At 37.3% G+C, this 17,215-nt stretch overlaps 1 protein-coding gene across 1 annotated transcript in view; it reads left to right on the forward strand.

Annotated features, from left to right (window-relative positions):
• Khc-73 (Kinesin heavy chain 73) overlaps window positions 1–17,215 on the forward strand; it is a 959,680-nt gene that overhangs the window by 538,497 nt on the left and 403,968 nt on the right. Inside the window, exon 18 of the mRNA XM_090386270.1 lies at window positions 12,675–12,837. Within this exon, the coding sequence (XP_090242396.1) occupies window positions 12,675–12,837 (163 nt within the window). The remainder of the gene's footprint in view (window positions 1–12,674; window positions 12,838–17,215) is intronic.

Consider the following 17,215-nt stretch of genomic DNA (forward strand, 5'->3'; position numbering starts at 1 on the left):
ATTAGCATTAACTTCGATGCTGCTCTGAATTTCTACATTTAGAAAAGCTGAATCTGTGGTGACAAAGCACAATCAAATTACCTTGCCAAAAACTCATTGAGGACTTGTTTATCTTTAAAGGTGGAGCATGTTACCTATGAATTTATTTCCTTTATGTTTTGAAAGGTGAGCTGCAAACTACCCTTTAACTGATTTATTATCACACAATCATATTCATCCATGTTTTAAATAATTTCAATAACTTATGATAACAAAAGGTCAAGGTCAAGTGTATATTGTTTTGCCACACTTCTCATCTTTGATTTATGGGTGAACATGTTACATATTTAATGTCATTGTTATATTGAATCAGAAAGAATTAATTATTAGAAAGTTGAATTATCACGATGGAATGATACCAGCCTAATAGTTTAGACAGAAATTATGTTGGGGTGGGAATTCTAATCTGTTTTAAGTTTTTTCCATGTCACTGCTGTCTTCAGGGTAAAAGTTAAAGCATACAAGGTTCAAACTCAGATGAACCAGTCTAGCTTCTTCAGCTTTCCCTCGCCCCCTTCTCTGTAGTATGTCAGATCAAGTATGTAAGGTTGGCCAAGCTTAAGCTTTTGAAAGGCATGCGTTGTGGATTTTATTTAATAAAATTCATGTATGCAATAAAAAATTTACTTATACTTAAATTTAATAATTAATAAATAAAACAGCTATAAAGTTTTAAGTGCAGTAAACTTTAGGCTAGGAAAATCTACATAACTATGTTATAAATAGTGTAAAGCAGCAATTTACATAGCTACAAAAATAAAAGCAAGCAAAGCTTGCAAACGGCATCATTATTTTAGCATATCACATTATAAATCGCACAACAGGTTGCCTTTCTCATTACCCTGCCTAGTCATTGAGGAGTTGGTAAGCTCTGAAGCTATGCCATCTGACTGGTGCACTCATCTGAGAATAAGTAGCATCAATATTTTCCATTGGAACGCATTGCTTATTCAAAGTGTAATTCAAAGTGCTTGGTATGCAACTCATTGTGATGGGATTCACAATATGGGATGCCCAAATAATGATGATATTTGTAAATTTTTCTTGTACAGTCAGTTCTGCTATAATGTGGTACATGTGTTCCTGAAAAATCTCTGTGTTATGGCATTTTGCACATTAAAAACAACAGGGCTTATGAGAAAAATAGGGACTGGGGCAAGAGCACTCAAAAAAAAAAAAAAAAAAAAAGTTCAGTGTGATAAGTAAAACACTAAAAAGTTAGAAACTCAAAGAAATTGCTAACACAGATTTAAACATCTTAAATTTCTAATAAATAAATAAATACTACAGTAAATATAGCACTGTAATATATACGTACTAATTAATATTTCTGTTCACTGACATTTTTTTTTTTTTTTTTGGATTGTAAAATTTAAGACAGTAAAAAAAAAAGATAAGCAATCAATAAAAAAGAACTAGGCATGCACAGATTGCACAAGTGAGATACGTAGGAAACAATTTTGCACATAAAAAATAGGAATGAAGAGAAGATTCTGAAAATTTATTTACGTTTTTTATATGATTGAAGATTTCATGGAAGGGGAAACACATTTCACCATAATAAAGTAAAAACCCATAGAATTCCAGCTATCAGTATTATCGCAAATGCAATAAGATTGAGTTTACTACCTGTTTATAATACTCACGCTATCGCGCCTCACGAAATTTCAAATTTTTCTGTTGAAACTGAAAAATGTGAGCTCCTGAAAACATGAGTCGGCCGAAAATATCTTGTGAATACAGCGAATGACAACAGTCTGTCTCCGACCAATACAACTACAGTAAATGGGAAATATAACTCTCACTTATTTAACATTTTTTAAGATTTGTGAACTTGTATGTATTGCTGGGCGCCTCCGTAGCCAGGTGGGAAGGAGCAGCAGTGCGTAGCACACGTTTCTTGATTAGACCAGGGTTGGAGCCCGTCACCACCAAATACGGAGGATGCGGAAGGTCAGGGAATGACCACCGCATATCCCGGAGCAATGTGGCCTTAATTGCTAATGCTCCTAAAAAAAAAAAAAAACAAATAGTATGTATTGCTGCGTAGGTCAGCACTTTCAGCTTGGTGCCGGGTTTTGCGTTCACCTTCTATTACTCACAGATGAAATCATGCATGAACCAACACGAAAGTTGCGTTATACCCGCATTGTTCCCTAATATATCAGTCGTGTTGGAGCAAATTCACGTTGCCAAAATGTGTGTTTTAGCAGAACTGACTGTATTTTTATAGCTACATAAATTGGTGCTTTGCACTATTACTGATAGCTTGCTGTGTACAAGAAAACTTCCTACAATCCAGGCTAAACTTCTTCCCCTCATAATCAACCAACAGTTAACATTGAATTTATGGCCCCTAGTTCTAAAATCATTTATAAAAGTGAAAATTACATCCCATTCATTCAATTTTTAACACTTGGAGCCATATAGAGCTCAACCAAGTCTCCTCTAAAGTGTTGAGTTTCAAAGCTTGGTAGCCCACATATTTGATATGTTTTCTAATATAAATGCCCTTTTGCTAATCTCCCAGACATGTTTCACATCTTTGGACCCTTTCAAGAAGCTCAATGTTTTTTTTTTTTTTAAGGTGCAGCCTCCATAGTTGAATATGATGTTCCAATTGTATATGGCTCCAAGAGGTGAAAATTTAATGAATTGTAGTCTTACAATTGACTTTTACAGTGGGATAAGGACCATTCTATCTCTACAAGCAAATGTATGATAAATCAGTAGCACACCATGGGCCTTCCTCACTGGTTGATGTCACTTCAGAAAATCTACAATTTACAGTGTAATTAAATAAAATAGCATATTGTGAAAATACTATCATATAAATCGTCATAAATGCTTTATATGATTGGCTATGTGTTTCCCAAAATCCCAAGGTAGCATCAAGTGTGATGATTGTAGAAGCCAGAGATTAGGATCCCCCATGACCAATCCACCTACCTGATCCAGGCAGTCTCTCTCTCTCTCATAGATAAATATTGTTTTTTTTTTTTTTTTTTTTTTTAATGAGAACCCCAGCACAAGAAGTATTGGAACCTATACTACTTAGTACTGTGCATGGGTTTAAGGTTGAGATGATGAAAGAAGATACTTGTTGACATTAGACTTGAATTTGTGTAGATTGTAATTATGGAAGTTGAATGAATAAATGAGGAAGAATTAAAGTTGATTCTGTGAGTTTGAAGTTGGACAGCAAAAGTAGGTTGACTGGTTGCCGCATGTGTTCAGACTGGTTTGGAAGAGAGAGTGGAAATTATAAAAGACAATTCAGAAGAACAATTCTCGTGGAAGTATCTATTGAAAAGGCATGAAGCAGAAACAGAATGTCTATAAGACAGAGAGCGGAGAGACTTTGTTAGAGATGAGTAATTTTTGTTTTACCATTAATTAACATAACTGCCCTCTTTTGAATAAACTCTAGAAGCCTGACAGAGGTTTTGAGAGCACTGCTGCATATGTGGGGACAATATTCCATGGTAGGATGAATTTGCAATTTGTACAGAGTGAACAGCTGTTTGGAAGAAAAATAATGTCTAGAGTGAGAGAAAACCCAGTTTTTTAGATGCAGAGGAAGCAATATTTGTAATGTGCATATGCCAAGAGAGATTAGAAGTCAGAGTAATCCCCAATAGAGATATATGATCTTGCTTATAAATCAGAGTGTCATCAAAGATAAGCATAGGAGTAGAAGAATCCTTTTTGTGAGATATGAGAGCACTGAATTTTAGAAGCATTGAAATCAATTGAGTTATCTTTGCCCCACTGGAGATCAGCATTTAAGTTTTTGGTAGTGAATATTCTAGATGTTGAAGCTGTTTCTGCAAACTGGAAGGTGGAATGCAGTGTGCTATCATCAGAAAAACTATGGCTAGGATTTCTGGTCAATGGAAGAAGGTTGTTAATATACAAGAAGAAAAGAGTGGGAGAAAGAACCGAACCTTGGGTATCACCAGCATTAGTGCAGATGTTAGAAGACAGAGAGCCATCTACCATTACCAGCAGTGAGCAGTCAGGGAGAAAAGTGGAAACCCAATTACCAAAAAAAGTTGGCAAACCATAAGACAGAAACTTTTTTCAGACCTTTATGCCAAGCACTTCAAAAGCCTTTGAAATGTCAAGAGAAACTATCTGACTTGACTTTTCAAGGCTTTTCTATTGAATTTGTCCATAGATGGGTAACATCTATGGACAAATCTATGGGTAACATAAGCTAGACTATCACAAGTGGGTTGACACTAACAGAATCTACACTGGCGATTATTGATCAGATGGAAGATTTCTAGATAGTTGGCAGTTAATTGATTTGTCCATTATTTTAGAAAGACTAGAAGTAAGTGCAATGGGATGATAATTGGATGGGACGGATTTGTCACCCTTTTTAGGAACTGGCTGGATATCAGCAAATTTTCAAGCAGTAGGGAAACACCTTTGGAATAAGAAAGTGAAAAAAGGTGACACAGAAGAGGAGTAAGCTCAACAGCACCGAATTTGAGAAGGGGTAGAATTTTTCTCATCCTGGTCTATGCTGGTTAACAGGAGAGACTGTTTCTACAGGGATGGGATACACTTAAATAGAAAGGGTGCAAGAATATTTGCTGATGCTATCAAGCCAGTGTTAGGTGGGTCGGAAAACTGCTAGCTTGCTGGGATACATGGATTAATAGATTAACAGTAACGGCTGGCAGAGGTGGAAGTGATTCTTGCACTGCTTCTATTGGAATGAGCAGCAGCCTGGAAAACAAGATGCAAGCGATTCCAGAGACTTCTGGGAGTCATTGCAGAACAAATAAATACATGGGCTGTGTTAGAGTAGCTAAGAATAGGAACAGGTGCATGTATACTTGCGTGTACACCAATGCTAGGAGTTTGATAAATAAATATGATGAATTTAAGGTGTTGGTCAAAACATCAAAGGTAGATGTTGTTGGAATATCAGAGACGTGGTGTCACACAGATAAAAAGAATACAGAACTGGAATTTGGGGAGTAAAATGTGTACAGGAAGGATAGACAGAATAGGATGGGAGGAGGGGTTATGCTATTAGTTAAGAAACACATAAAATCCAAGGAAGTAGAGCCAGTCGACATGACTGTACAGTGCAGTGTGAAATCAGTTTGGTATGACATAAGCACTGACAGAAAGCAAAATTGAGAGTAGGAGTGTTTTATAGGCCTAATGATTCTGATGAGTATAATAAACAACTGTACAGAGAAATAGAGTGGGCCAGTAAATCAGAGTGTCTTATAATGGTGGATTTTAATTTCCCGGATATTGTTATTATTATTATTATTATTAGCTGTATGGTGCAAGGAAGCCTGTGGCTTATGCTGCACCTGCAAAAAAAAAAAAAAAAAAAAAAATTCTGAATTACCCCAAGGGGGGGAGAGAGAGAGACAGAGAAAGAGAGAGAGAGAGAGAGAGAGAGTAGAAGGGAATCACTGAGAAAGAGAAGAATGATGATATCCAGCTCAGGACCCTAGGTATGCCAAGCCCATACTCACCAGATGTGAGCCCTTGGGGTCATATTGGAGTTGGTCAATCACACACACTAGCAAGGCTTTTTTTGGCTTTATTGGATGATTGTTTTCTACAGCAGCATTATCGACAGGCAACTAGATTGAGTAATAATCTTGATCTGATTATCAGTAGTGATTCTTCATGCATCAAGAATCTGCAGATAAAGGAACCACTAGGTGGCAGTGATCACAGTGTGCTGAAGTGGGATTTACTCAAAGAGGTAACTACCATCAAGGGTAAAGGGAAGGGTTTTTGCTTTCGTAAAGGCAACTGCGGTGGTCTGAGGCAGTATTTAAATTCTATGAGGTGGGACCAATTGATGATGTTACCAACAGCACATTCAAAATGGGAAGCATTTAAAGAATTAATCTTGGAAGCTACTAGGCTTTTCATACCAACTAAGAAATATTGTTCAAGTTTCAGGCCTAAATGGTTGTCAGATGAACTAATGAGACATGTGGCAGAGAAAAAAAATGCATGGAATACATATAAATTAACAGGTGACACGGAAACCTATGATAGATATAAGTTGGTCTGTAACCAAGTCACAAATGAGTTTAGGCAGGCAAAGTCAGATTACGAGAAATCTTTGGCAAAGGATGCAAAGAAAAACAGCAAAAACTTCTTTAATTATGTAAACTCTAGGAGGAAGGGGATGGATCAGATTGGTCCACTTGATGTTGATGGTTAAACTGTTGATGATCCTGCTAACAAACTAAATGAGTATTTTACATCTACATTCACACATGAGTTATTCAGGAAGAGGAATGCCAGAGGTGAATTAAACTCTGGCTGTGAGCTAGATGATTTTGTAATAACTGAGAGCAAAGTGGAGGAGAAATTGTTGAAGATAAACATAAGAAAGGCACCTGGTGTGGATGGGATCTATCCAGTTATATTAAAGGAGGTAGCAGAGGAAGTAAGCAAACCCTTAGCTATAATTATGAGAGCTTTTGGAATCAGGGGAGGTACCCAGGGACTGGAGATGTGCAAATGTGACCCCAATTCAAAAAGGAGGATCAAAGGGTGACACAAGTAATTACAGTCCTGTTAGTTTAACCTGTTCCAGGGAAATTAATGGAGACACTGGTTAAAGAAGCACTGCAGGATCATCTAGACAAGACTTCAGTTATAGCTCGGACAGCATGGGTTTGTTAAGGGGAAGTCTTGTCTGACCAATTTGATTGGATACTATAATGTGGTCACAAAGGAACTGAATGCAAAGAATAATTTTCATATCATATGTTTGGATCTTAGAAAGGCTTTTGATACTGTTCCACATGGAAATCTGCTGCACAGCTTGGAGCAGTGTGGCATTGGAGGCAAATTGCTGCTATGGATAAAGGGATGGTTGAGTGGGAGAAGACAGAGAGTGGTAATCAATGGACAGTGCTCTTCATGGGCTAATGCTATTAGTGGTCCCCCAGGCTTCAGTGTTGGTTCTTGTTGTTTTCTGTATTTATTAATGATATTGCTGATGGTATATCAGGCTTAATGTCCAAGTTTGCAAACGATACAAAGGTTGGCAGGGTTGTTAATGACACTAATGACAGTACACTGATGCAACAAGATCTAAAAAAGTTGAGCAGATAGGCTAATAGGTGGCAACTGAAGTTTAACATTGACAAATCTAAATACTGCAAAAATTGAAGCAGTAACCCCAGAGTAATGTATCAACTGTGTGGGACTACACTGACAAGTGCAAAGTGTGTTAGTTGTCTGGCAGCAGTGGTAGAGAATGATAATTACCTAGGAATAATTGTGCAGGCTGATATGAAGTTTTCTGAGCAGTGCAGACAGTCTGCAAGAGTAGCTCATGGTCTCTTGTCAATGATATACAGGAATTTTTCTAGCAGGGATAAGGAGGTGATTATCCTGTTGTATAAGGCAATGGTCAGGCTATACCTTGAGTACTGTATACAGGTCTGGAAGCATCATTTTAAGAAGGATGTAGAGCTGCTGGAATGAGTACAGAGAAGGGCAACGAGATTAATGAATGAAACAAAGGGTTGCTCTTATGAAGAAAGGCTTGAGTTTTGCAAATTACAGTGTCTGGAGACTAGGCACTTGCGAGGTGATCTGACTGAGGTGTATAAAGCCTTGAATGGTTTGAGCATGCTCAATGCTGATGAGATTTTTCCTCTTGCTCAGAATAATCGCCTGAGAGGACATAAATTCAAATTGAGGTAAGACAGTTGTGGATTAGATGTGCGGAAGTTTGCCTTTAGCCAGCAGGTAGGTGATTGCCAGAAGAAACTTCCATCTGCCGCTGAAGAAGTTTATAGCTTAAATAGATCCAAGGCAGAACTAGACAAAATTTGGAGAGAGTGAATGAGTGAAATTAGGGGGGTTTTTTTTGTTGTTTTTTTTCAGTTGATGGTATATAAGCTTGCTTTCTTGCATCATGTGCCTTTACTAATGCTAATGAGCATAATATACTAATACTCTGAAGCTCTGAGACAATAGAAAAGAAAATGAATTTACTTGTTGTTGTGATTTATGGTCTGATGTGCATCTAGTATGAAGAACTGCATTGCATACTGGAAATAGTATAGGCTAATTCATATTTATGTAAAGCATTAGTCGGTCAGTGGAAGGATTGTGATCTAAAATCAGATTATAATTTACAGATAGGTTTGGCAGTGATTTTATATTAGGTATTCTATATAACTGAATGAGTGTTTTATATTACTCATCAGTTACGGTACACAAATGAAGCTTGACCAAAGTGGAGTTTGTTGGTTAGTAACTGTAGTTAAAATCCATCCTACTATTCCTCTGAACTAGTGGAGTGCAGCTTGTGTGGTATCTGGTTTAGAGGATTATGGCACTTGTGTGATGGAATTCTGTTGTTTACTCCTTGATTACTAAGTAGGGACATTTTTTTTCTCTCATTTTAAAGACCACATCAGCAAAAAATAGCTTTGCTAATGAAGGCTGCAATAACAATTTTTCTAAGTTGCTTTGTAGTAATGCAAGGAATTTGGTGGTTGAATAACAGTTAAACACTAAAAATCTACATGGCATGGACTGGATGTGACCCCAATCTTCTACTTCAAAGCAGATATAGTAGAGGTGGTCTGTGAGACTAAATTCATGCATATAACTTTTATAATAACATTTATTGATATTTAATGCTTAAATCTTTTAATCTGTGGTTTAATTTTTTAAATTAATTAAATTCATAGAAAAACTTTATCTGTAAAATCAGTAAAATCCAAACATTTTCAGAAAGCCAGCACAGTATATTGTTAGTAAGTATTGTTAGTCCTCACTATCTTCAATAGCCCACTTCTTGCATCTGCAGCTATCCAGTATATTTTTTAGTTATATACACAGATGTGTGGATCAACTACTGTAATTTATCATTAGCAATTTCATTTATGTTATTATATATACTGTTTTTTATGGAGAAAATAGAAGGGGCTAACTCTGAAGGAAGATAAATACTGTTTCTCTCTTTTATTAATTCTCCTGTGGCTATGTCTCTATAGGGCACATTTAACCTTGATAAATGTGCCCTGTAGGGACACATAGCCATTTTCTCCTTTTCTGATCTCTGTACTTTTCTGATTCTCTGCATTTCTCTATGTTTAAAACTAACCTTGAGTAATTTTGGCCATTAATATCTAATTCTTTAGCCTGATGACAAGATCCAAAATGGCATTCAGAAAGTTGACAGTTATTGAGTAGTTCTGTTGTGTAGGAGTTAAATTATTTTTAATGTAATAGTTTTTACAGTGATACAGTGGTGGGCAGTAATTACAGTATGCTACTTCAAAAAAATCTAGATAAACTAAATGGGTGAGCTAAAAGTGGCATCAGATTTAACCTTGATAAATGCAAAGTACTGCATTAGGGTGGCAGTAAAACTAGAATCGCATACCATTTGGATAACGCTAAACCCAAGGTAGTTGATAAGGAAAGGAACTATTGTATAGTCTGACATGAAATTCTCTCAGTAGTGCAAAAAGGTTTCCAGACCAGCCCATGGAGCTCTCTCTCAGTGGTATATAGAAACTTTGCCAGCAGGTACAGGTGATTATTCCATTGTTATAAGGTAATGGATAGGCCATATCTGAAATACTGCATACAGATTTTGAAACCTCATTTTAGGAAGGACATGTATCTATTGGAAGAAGAGCAACAAGATTATTTGTCCAATAAAGGATTTGGCACGACCCCAGGCTTTCTCTTACCAAGAAAGCCTGGGGTCGTGCAAATAGTAATAGTAATAGAGGCATGTGATGGAAGAAAGCAAGCATATGAGCTTATGTAGCATCAGCCAAAAAAAAATTAACCACTGGATAAAGGGAAATTTCTGCACATCTATTCTACAACTGTCTTTCCTCAATTTGAATTTATGCCTCCTCAGGTTTGTAATCTGAGCAAGTGGAAGAATCCCATCAGAATTCAGCATGCTCAACAAAATCAAGGGGCCTTATACACCTCAATCACATCACCTCATAGGTGCCCTGTCTCCAGCCACTGCAATTTGCAGAACTTATGCCTTTCTTGGTAAGAGGACCACTTTTTTCCCCTTACTGATCTTGTTGCCCTTCTCTGTACATGCTCAAGCAACTCCACATCCTTCCTAAAATGAGGTCTCCAGACCTGTCTGCAGTACTCAAGGTGTGGTCTAACCATTGCCTTATACAAAGGGATAATCACCTCCTTTTCCCTACTAGCAAAATTCCTGTATATCATTTACAATGCCCCATGACGTGCACTGGCAGCCCGTCTGCATTGCTTAGAAAACTTCGTATCTGACTGCACAATTACTTCCAGGTCTTTTTCATTTTCTACCACTCTAAGCATTGTATCACACAGTTGGTATATATCTCTGGGGGCACTCCACCCCTTATTCAGTACTTTGCATTTCTCAATGTTAAACTTCAGTTGCCACTTCTCAGCCCATCTGCCCAACTTTTCTCAATCCTGTTGCAGTAGCACACTGCCATTAGCGCCAAACAGGTTAGCCGGGTGGGTAAAGTGCCTGCCTGGCAACCCAAAGGTTGCAGGTTTGAATCCCGCCTCAGGCTTGGATCAGAGTAGTGCAAAAACCTTGGGAGGTGCATTATAGCCACAGAAGCCGATGCACCAACAACTAACACACAAAAAAAAAAAACCTGCCACACTTTGTATCATCTGCAAACTTCAACATTAAGCCTAATATACCTTCATCAATATCATTGATAAATATACTAAACAACAGTAAGTCCAACACCAAACCCTGGGGGACGCCACTAATAACATTAGTCCACGAAGAGCAGCGTCCGTTGATTTCCACTCTCTGTCTTCTCCCACTCAACCACCCATTTTATCCATTGTAGCAACTTACTCTTAATACCATACTGCTCCAATTTGTACAGTAGTCTTCCATGTGCAACAGTGTCAATAGATTTTCTGAAATCCAATATGATATCAAAATTATTTTTAGCATCCAGTTCCTTAGTGACCACATCATAGTATCCAATCAAATTGGTCAGACAAGACTTTCCCTTAACAAACCCATGTTGTGTCTGAATTACTACTGCAGTCTTGTCTAGATGATCCTGCAATGCATCTTTAACCAGTGACTCCATTATTTTCCCTGGAACAGAAGTTACACTAACTGGTCTGTAATCACTCTTGTAGCCCTTAGGTCCCCCTTTGTGAATTGGAGATACATTTACACATCTCCAGTCCGTGGGGACTTTCCCTGAGTCCAAGGATGCTCTCATACTTCCTTTGCCTCCTCCTTTAATATAATTGGATAAATCCCATCCACACCAGGTGCTTTTCTATTGTTTAACTTCAACAAATTTCTTCTTCACTTTGCTCTCAGTTATTTCAAAATCATTAAGCACCCTGTCAGTTTGATAAACCTCCGGCATTTTCCTCCCTTAATAACTTCTCATGTGTGAATGTAGATGCAAAATACTCATTCAGATTATCAGCTGTCTGAGCATTATTATGAACAGTCGAGTCATCGATATCAAGTGAACCAATTAGATTCATCCCCTTCCTTTTAGAGTTTATATAACTAAAGAAGTTCTTGCTGTTTTTCATAGCATCCTTTGCCCAAGATGTCTCGTAATCTGCCTTTCCTTTCCTTTCTCCTTTGTGACTTGATTACAGACTATCTTATATCTGCCATAGGCTGATGTATCACCTGATAATTTATATATATTCCATGCATTTTCCTTCTCTGCCATGGGTCTCATCCATTTAGGCCTAAACCTTGAACAATATTTCTTGATTGGTATGAAAAGCTTAGTAGCTTCCACAATTAGTTCCTTGAATGCTTCCCACTTAGAATTTGCTGTTGGTAGCATCATCATTTGTGCCCACTTACAGAATTTAAAAACTGTTTGAAACCACTGTAGTCGCCTTTATGGAAGCAAAAATCCTTCCCTTTACTCTTGATGGTAATTATATCTTTAAGTAAATCTCACATCAGCACACTGTGATCAGTGCCACTTAGTGGTTCCTTTATCTGCAAATTCTTAATGCACGAATAACTGCTGAAAACCAGATCACTAGTATTACCCTCTCTGGTTGCCTCTCGAACATGCTGCTGCATTAAGCAATCATCCAATAAATTGCCATCTCTGGAAACTTGGCATCTGTGTGGTGATCTAATTGAAGCAGAAAGAGTTAAGTAAATTAAATGCTGATGGCATCTTTACTCCTTCTCGAATGGAATGCACAAAGGTGACAAATTTAAATTGAAAAAGGATTGTTGCAAAATTGGTGTTCAGAATTTTTGCATTCAGTAAAAAAGTAATTGATTTTTGGAATAAACTTCTACTGGTAATCTGCCATAAAGAATTTTATATAAATTTGAAAATAATTTAATTCCTGCCAATAATTTTCCCAAATTATTGGCAAGAATAGACAAATGAGGTAGGTGGGATTTTTTTTTTTTTACTTTTGCTGTATAAGCTCTGCTTTCTTGCATTATGTTATGAATAGTAATACTAAAATTCACTTGATAACAACAATTCGATGGTCACTTAGTATTATTCACATATAATTGATTTATTATAAACAACCATGTAATGTCCTTCTGTCAACATGTTACAGATATTATTTCCAAACTAACTGCATGTATTTACCTTTAATAGAGATGAGCTGTTCAAGAAAAGTTTGGCTAAGTTAAGAGAAGATATAATTAAAGCAAATGCCTTAGTCCGTGAAGCCAACTTCCTAGCTGAGGAGATAGGCAAGCAGACAGAATTTAAGGTTACTTTGCAAATTCCAGCAGCTAACCTTAGTCCTAATCGCAAGGTAGGTCCCTGTACCTTTTATTTCTTAAATGCACGTGTGTATGTATGTAAGTATGCATGCATGCATGCATACATTCATTCAGACAAGGTTTGATGAAAAATTAATTTTATTCAATGATAAATGTTTACATTGTTAATATTCTTCAATTGAATCTCCTTCTGCAACCATACCTTCCCCTGCAGTGAACCAGACTTTTTGGAAGCCTTCTTTTGTGAAGGCTTTTATTGAGTTTGTCATGTTTCATTGGATTTCTTGAATCAACTCAAATCATTTTCAGTTCTGTTTTAATTTTGTATGTATAGCCATATCAGGCAAATAAGGTGGATACTGCATAAAGGAAATGTTTTTGTTAGTCAAATATTGCCATATGACATATGATATGGCATTATGTTAGTGGAGCCAGCTATTTTGCCATTTAAGTATTTACGTTGGGTTGTGTCCCTCAACTGTGTGAAAACTTGTTGGTAATAAGCTGCATAAATTGAGGCCACTCATGAAATGAATTCTAGCAATGTTATCCCTTATGTGATTTCAACTGTTTTTTTGGCCATGATGATGATGTTGTTTTTCATTGTCAGCTTTGAACCTTGGTCCCTGGTCAACATGTTTACATCCAGGGCTCATCACATTATAATTTTTTGTTTAAAATGCAGGATCCAACGTAGCTTGCCAAAAACAACTTAGATAAAATGGGGACTTGTTGCTATCTTTCATCCAGAGTGAGAATGCATAGAACAAACTTGGTGCTTACTCATCTTGTGCCCACGTCTTTTTCCACAGCCAAAAATGATGCATTGTGGTATATCACTCTAATAGGGCACATAATCTCCTGAGTAGAATATAGGTGTAACAATGATTCCTTTTGCTGAGAACAGACTGAAAATTAGTGCCTAGATATCAGTATCAATTGTTGTGTAAGGGCTTACAAAAGCTCAGTGAGAAACCAGTTGCATTCCTGCTTAGACCATCCCATACATGCTCTATTGGATTAAGGTCTGTGGGATCTGGCTGGGTCCACATGGGTTACATTTTTCCTCTGACAATATTAGTTCACTAGGAGTGTGAACCAATACTATCAAAGGAAAAGTATAACAATATCAGTTCAGTAAGAGAGGCCTATCATGGTATGCTTTATTATTCTTTAAAAGAAAGTCTGAACCTATCAAAGATCTTATCTCATACTTTATAACTCTTAGAGTACCTGCATATAGCTGTATGTTCTTCAGTGCACATATCATGCTCATAAGGTAGTTAATTACAAAATTAGAATGTGATTATGTGGTGGAGATCATTTTTAACTATCCTGGTTAGATATTTTGACACATTCACTCATGAACTGGATGCAGGAAATAATTTTTACATTGTTTATTTCAGTGAGCAAAACCATCGACCCAGTCTCTCATGAGAAGTTACTGTATAGGCTGGAACATGTTGGAATTATAGGCAGAATTCTGAGATGGATCACAGGTTGGCTGCAGGGCAGGAGAAGATTGTTGTGATTAATAGTTGTGCTTCAGACTGATCTAACATTAAAAATGGATCCCCCAGGGATTGGTTTTGAGACCACTGCTGTTTCTAATTTTTGTAAATGACACTGAAGGGTAGAGAGTGTGAAGTCCAAATTTGCAGATGATATGAGGATTGGGAGAGCAGTTAATAATGAGCACCAAGCAGTGCTCCTTCAGGATGCACAAGCTTCAAGAATTGTCCAAGGTTTTACACTTGGGGAACAGCAGCCCCAGAATAACTTATACACTTGATGAGGATTGAATTAAAAACAGTAGAGGAAAACTGAGACTTTGGGAGCTACGATATGAGTAGACATGGAGTTCTGTGACCACTAGATAGGGTGCAAGGATGACTCATGGTATTCTATTAATGATTTATCAGACATCTGTTTGTAGAGATAAGGGGTCATAATGCCACTGTATAAGGCAATTATAACACTGCATTTGAAATACTCTTAACTATGGAGACCACACCTAAAAAAAAAAGACACCAAGTTTTTTGACAGGGTCCAAAGATGGACACCTACTTTGTGAAATCCGGAAAGGGGTGCCTATATGAGAAAAGAATTTGAAAATGTGGGCTAGAGTTTAGTAATTAGAGTTTAGTAATCAGTCTAGTAATGAGAGAGAGAGAGAGAGAGAGAGAGAGAGAGAGAGAGAGAGAGAGAGAGAGAGAGAGAGAGAGAGAGAGAGAGAACCTGCTTGAGGTCTAAGGTACTCGAAGTGGATAACAAAATGAACGAAACCAAAATTTTCATCGTTAAAAGTAATTCCAGAACTATGGACCTTAAAAATTACTCAAATTTTGGGGGAAGAAGACTGTTGTTCGTTTTGAATTTTTTTTACATTTGATACATTCCACTCAAAGAACAGTACACCAAAAATACTTGAAAGCTGCTGTTATCATATGGGATTTTTTCTTCATCAAGTATTCAATGTTAATGTTGAAGAGAATTATACTGAACCAATCGTAAAGGATTCATCTACTGAATATGAATTAGGGACTGTCTTTGAACATATGGAAAATAATTAACTTAATTTGTAATTTAAATATTAATTAATAAAATTAATTTAATTAAAATATAGGGTTGTTAAAATTAAAGTATCCCTATGTAGAGGGCTCTCGAGAGTGTTCTAAGGCTCGTACTGAAGAGAAATTTGGACAACAGGTACAATAAAGAATGCGCTTGCCATTTATTAAAAAAAAAAAGTTACAAAATTTGTCACTGTATGACGCGTAACTATCTTAATTACGATTATGCAAATAACTTACGTTATTGAATAATAAGTTATTGCCACAGCACCACTACTCAATTCTGCTGTACTGTATAAAAGCAAAGCAGTCTCTTCAAAATCATACAGTAGATGTTCGCCTGCACTACAGCAGCAATGCCAACAATATTGCAGGAAAAGGCACTATTAGTGAAGCTATACTATCAGAACAGCAACAATGCAGTTGCGGCTATCAGAGAATTCCAGCGTTAGAAGTGTATAAGGCCCACGTGGACCTACGGCTGTTTGTGCTGTCTGCAAAATGATTGCGAAATTTGAAGCAACAGGTAGAGGTCGAAAACGAGTGGACTCCTCTCGTATTGAAGATGTGGCTATGGCTGTTGTGGATTTATCAAGTCAATCTCCATGTTTTAGCCTAAGTGTGCCAGCTGTTTCTCGTGAAGTGGACATGCCGTATTTTACTGTAAGGCTAGTAATGCGTCCGGTGTTGCGGTACTATCCCTACAAGATGCACATGCTACAGCAGCTAAAGCATGGTGATGCAGATATTCGTTTAACATACACACTTCAGTTTCTGGCATGAATGACAGTGGATGTCACATGGCCATGAACATCCTTTGGAGTGATGAAGCCCACTTCTGCTTAAATGGACAAGTGAATACGCAAAACTGGCGCATTTGGGCAACAGAAAACCCTCAAGTTATCCAACAGGTCCCGTTGCATTCTCCAAAAGTGACAGTGTGGTGTGGATTTACGGCCACATTCATAATTGAGCCATATTTTTTTGAACAGGTAACACCAACTGGACCCAACACCTGTTCCATCACTGGACAGCGATATTATGAAATGTTGGCAAATTTTGCAATACCAGAGCTGCAACAATGTGAGTGCCTCCAGGATACCATATTCATGCAAGATGGTGCGCCACCCCACATCCACCGTTGTGTCCAAAGATTGCTAAGGCTACACTTTATAGACGAACAGATCATCATACCATTGTTTCCAGACATCTTGGCCACTCCCAATCACCAGACCTCACCCCATGCGACTTCTGGTTGTGGGGTTTTTTGAAGAACCAGGTGTATCAGGAAAGATGTCAAACTCTGGCAGATCTGAAGGACAGCATTAGACGTCATGTGCTGGCTATTCCAGTTGAAATGTTACGATCTGCTGTAGAAAATGCTGTTCTTCAAATGGAAACTGTTGTTGACCAAAATGGAGGACACATTGAACAATTGTAGTGCTGTTCAAGTGATTTGTATTGCCACAATGCCATATAGTGACAAATTTTGTAACAAATTTTTTTTTTCCCAATAAATGGTGAGCGCATTCTTTATTGTACCTGTTGTCCAAATTTCTCTTCAGTACGAGCTTTAGAACTCGCTCCAGGGCCCTCTACATAGGAATACTTTAATTTTAACAACCTGTAATTAAATAAATAAAATTTTAAAAAATAATTTTTAAAAAATTCTATTGGAATGAGCAACACCTTGAAAACGAGGTGCTGGGGATTTTAAGGACTGCTGGGAGTCATCATGGGACAAGTATATATATGGGTTCTGTTGGGTAACTAAGAGTAAGAATAGGTGCTGTATACTTGCATGTACACCAATGCTAGGATTTATAGTAAATAAATT

The sequence above is a fragment of the Mastigoproctus giganteus genome, chromosome 12, assembly GCF_048544385.1.
Source record: "Mastigoproctus giganteus isolate SK-2022 chromosome 12, ASM4854438v1, whole genome shotgun sequence".
Classification (NCBI taxonomy): Eukaryota; Metazoa; Arthropoda; class Arachnida; order Uropygi; family Thelyphonidae; genus Mastigoproctus; species Mastigoproctus giganteus.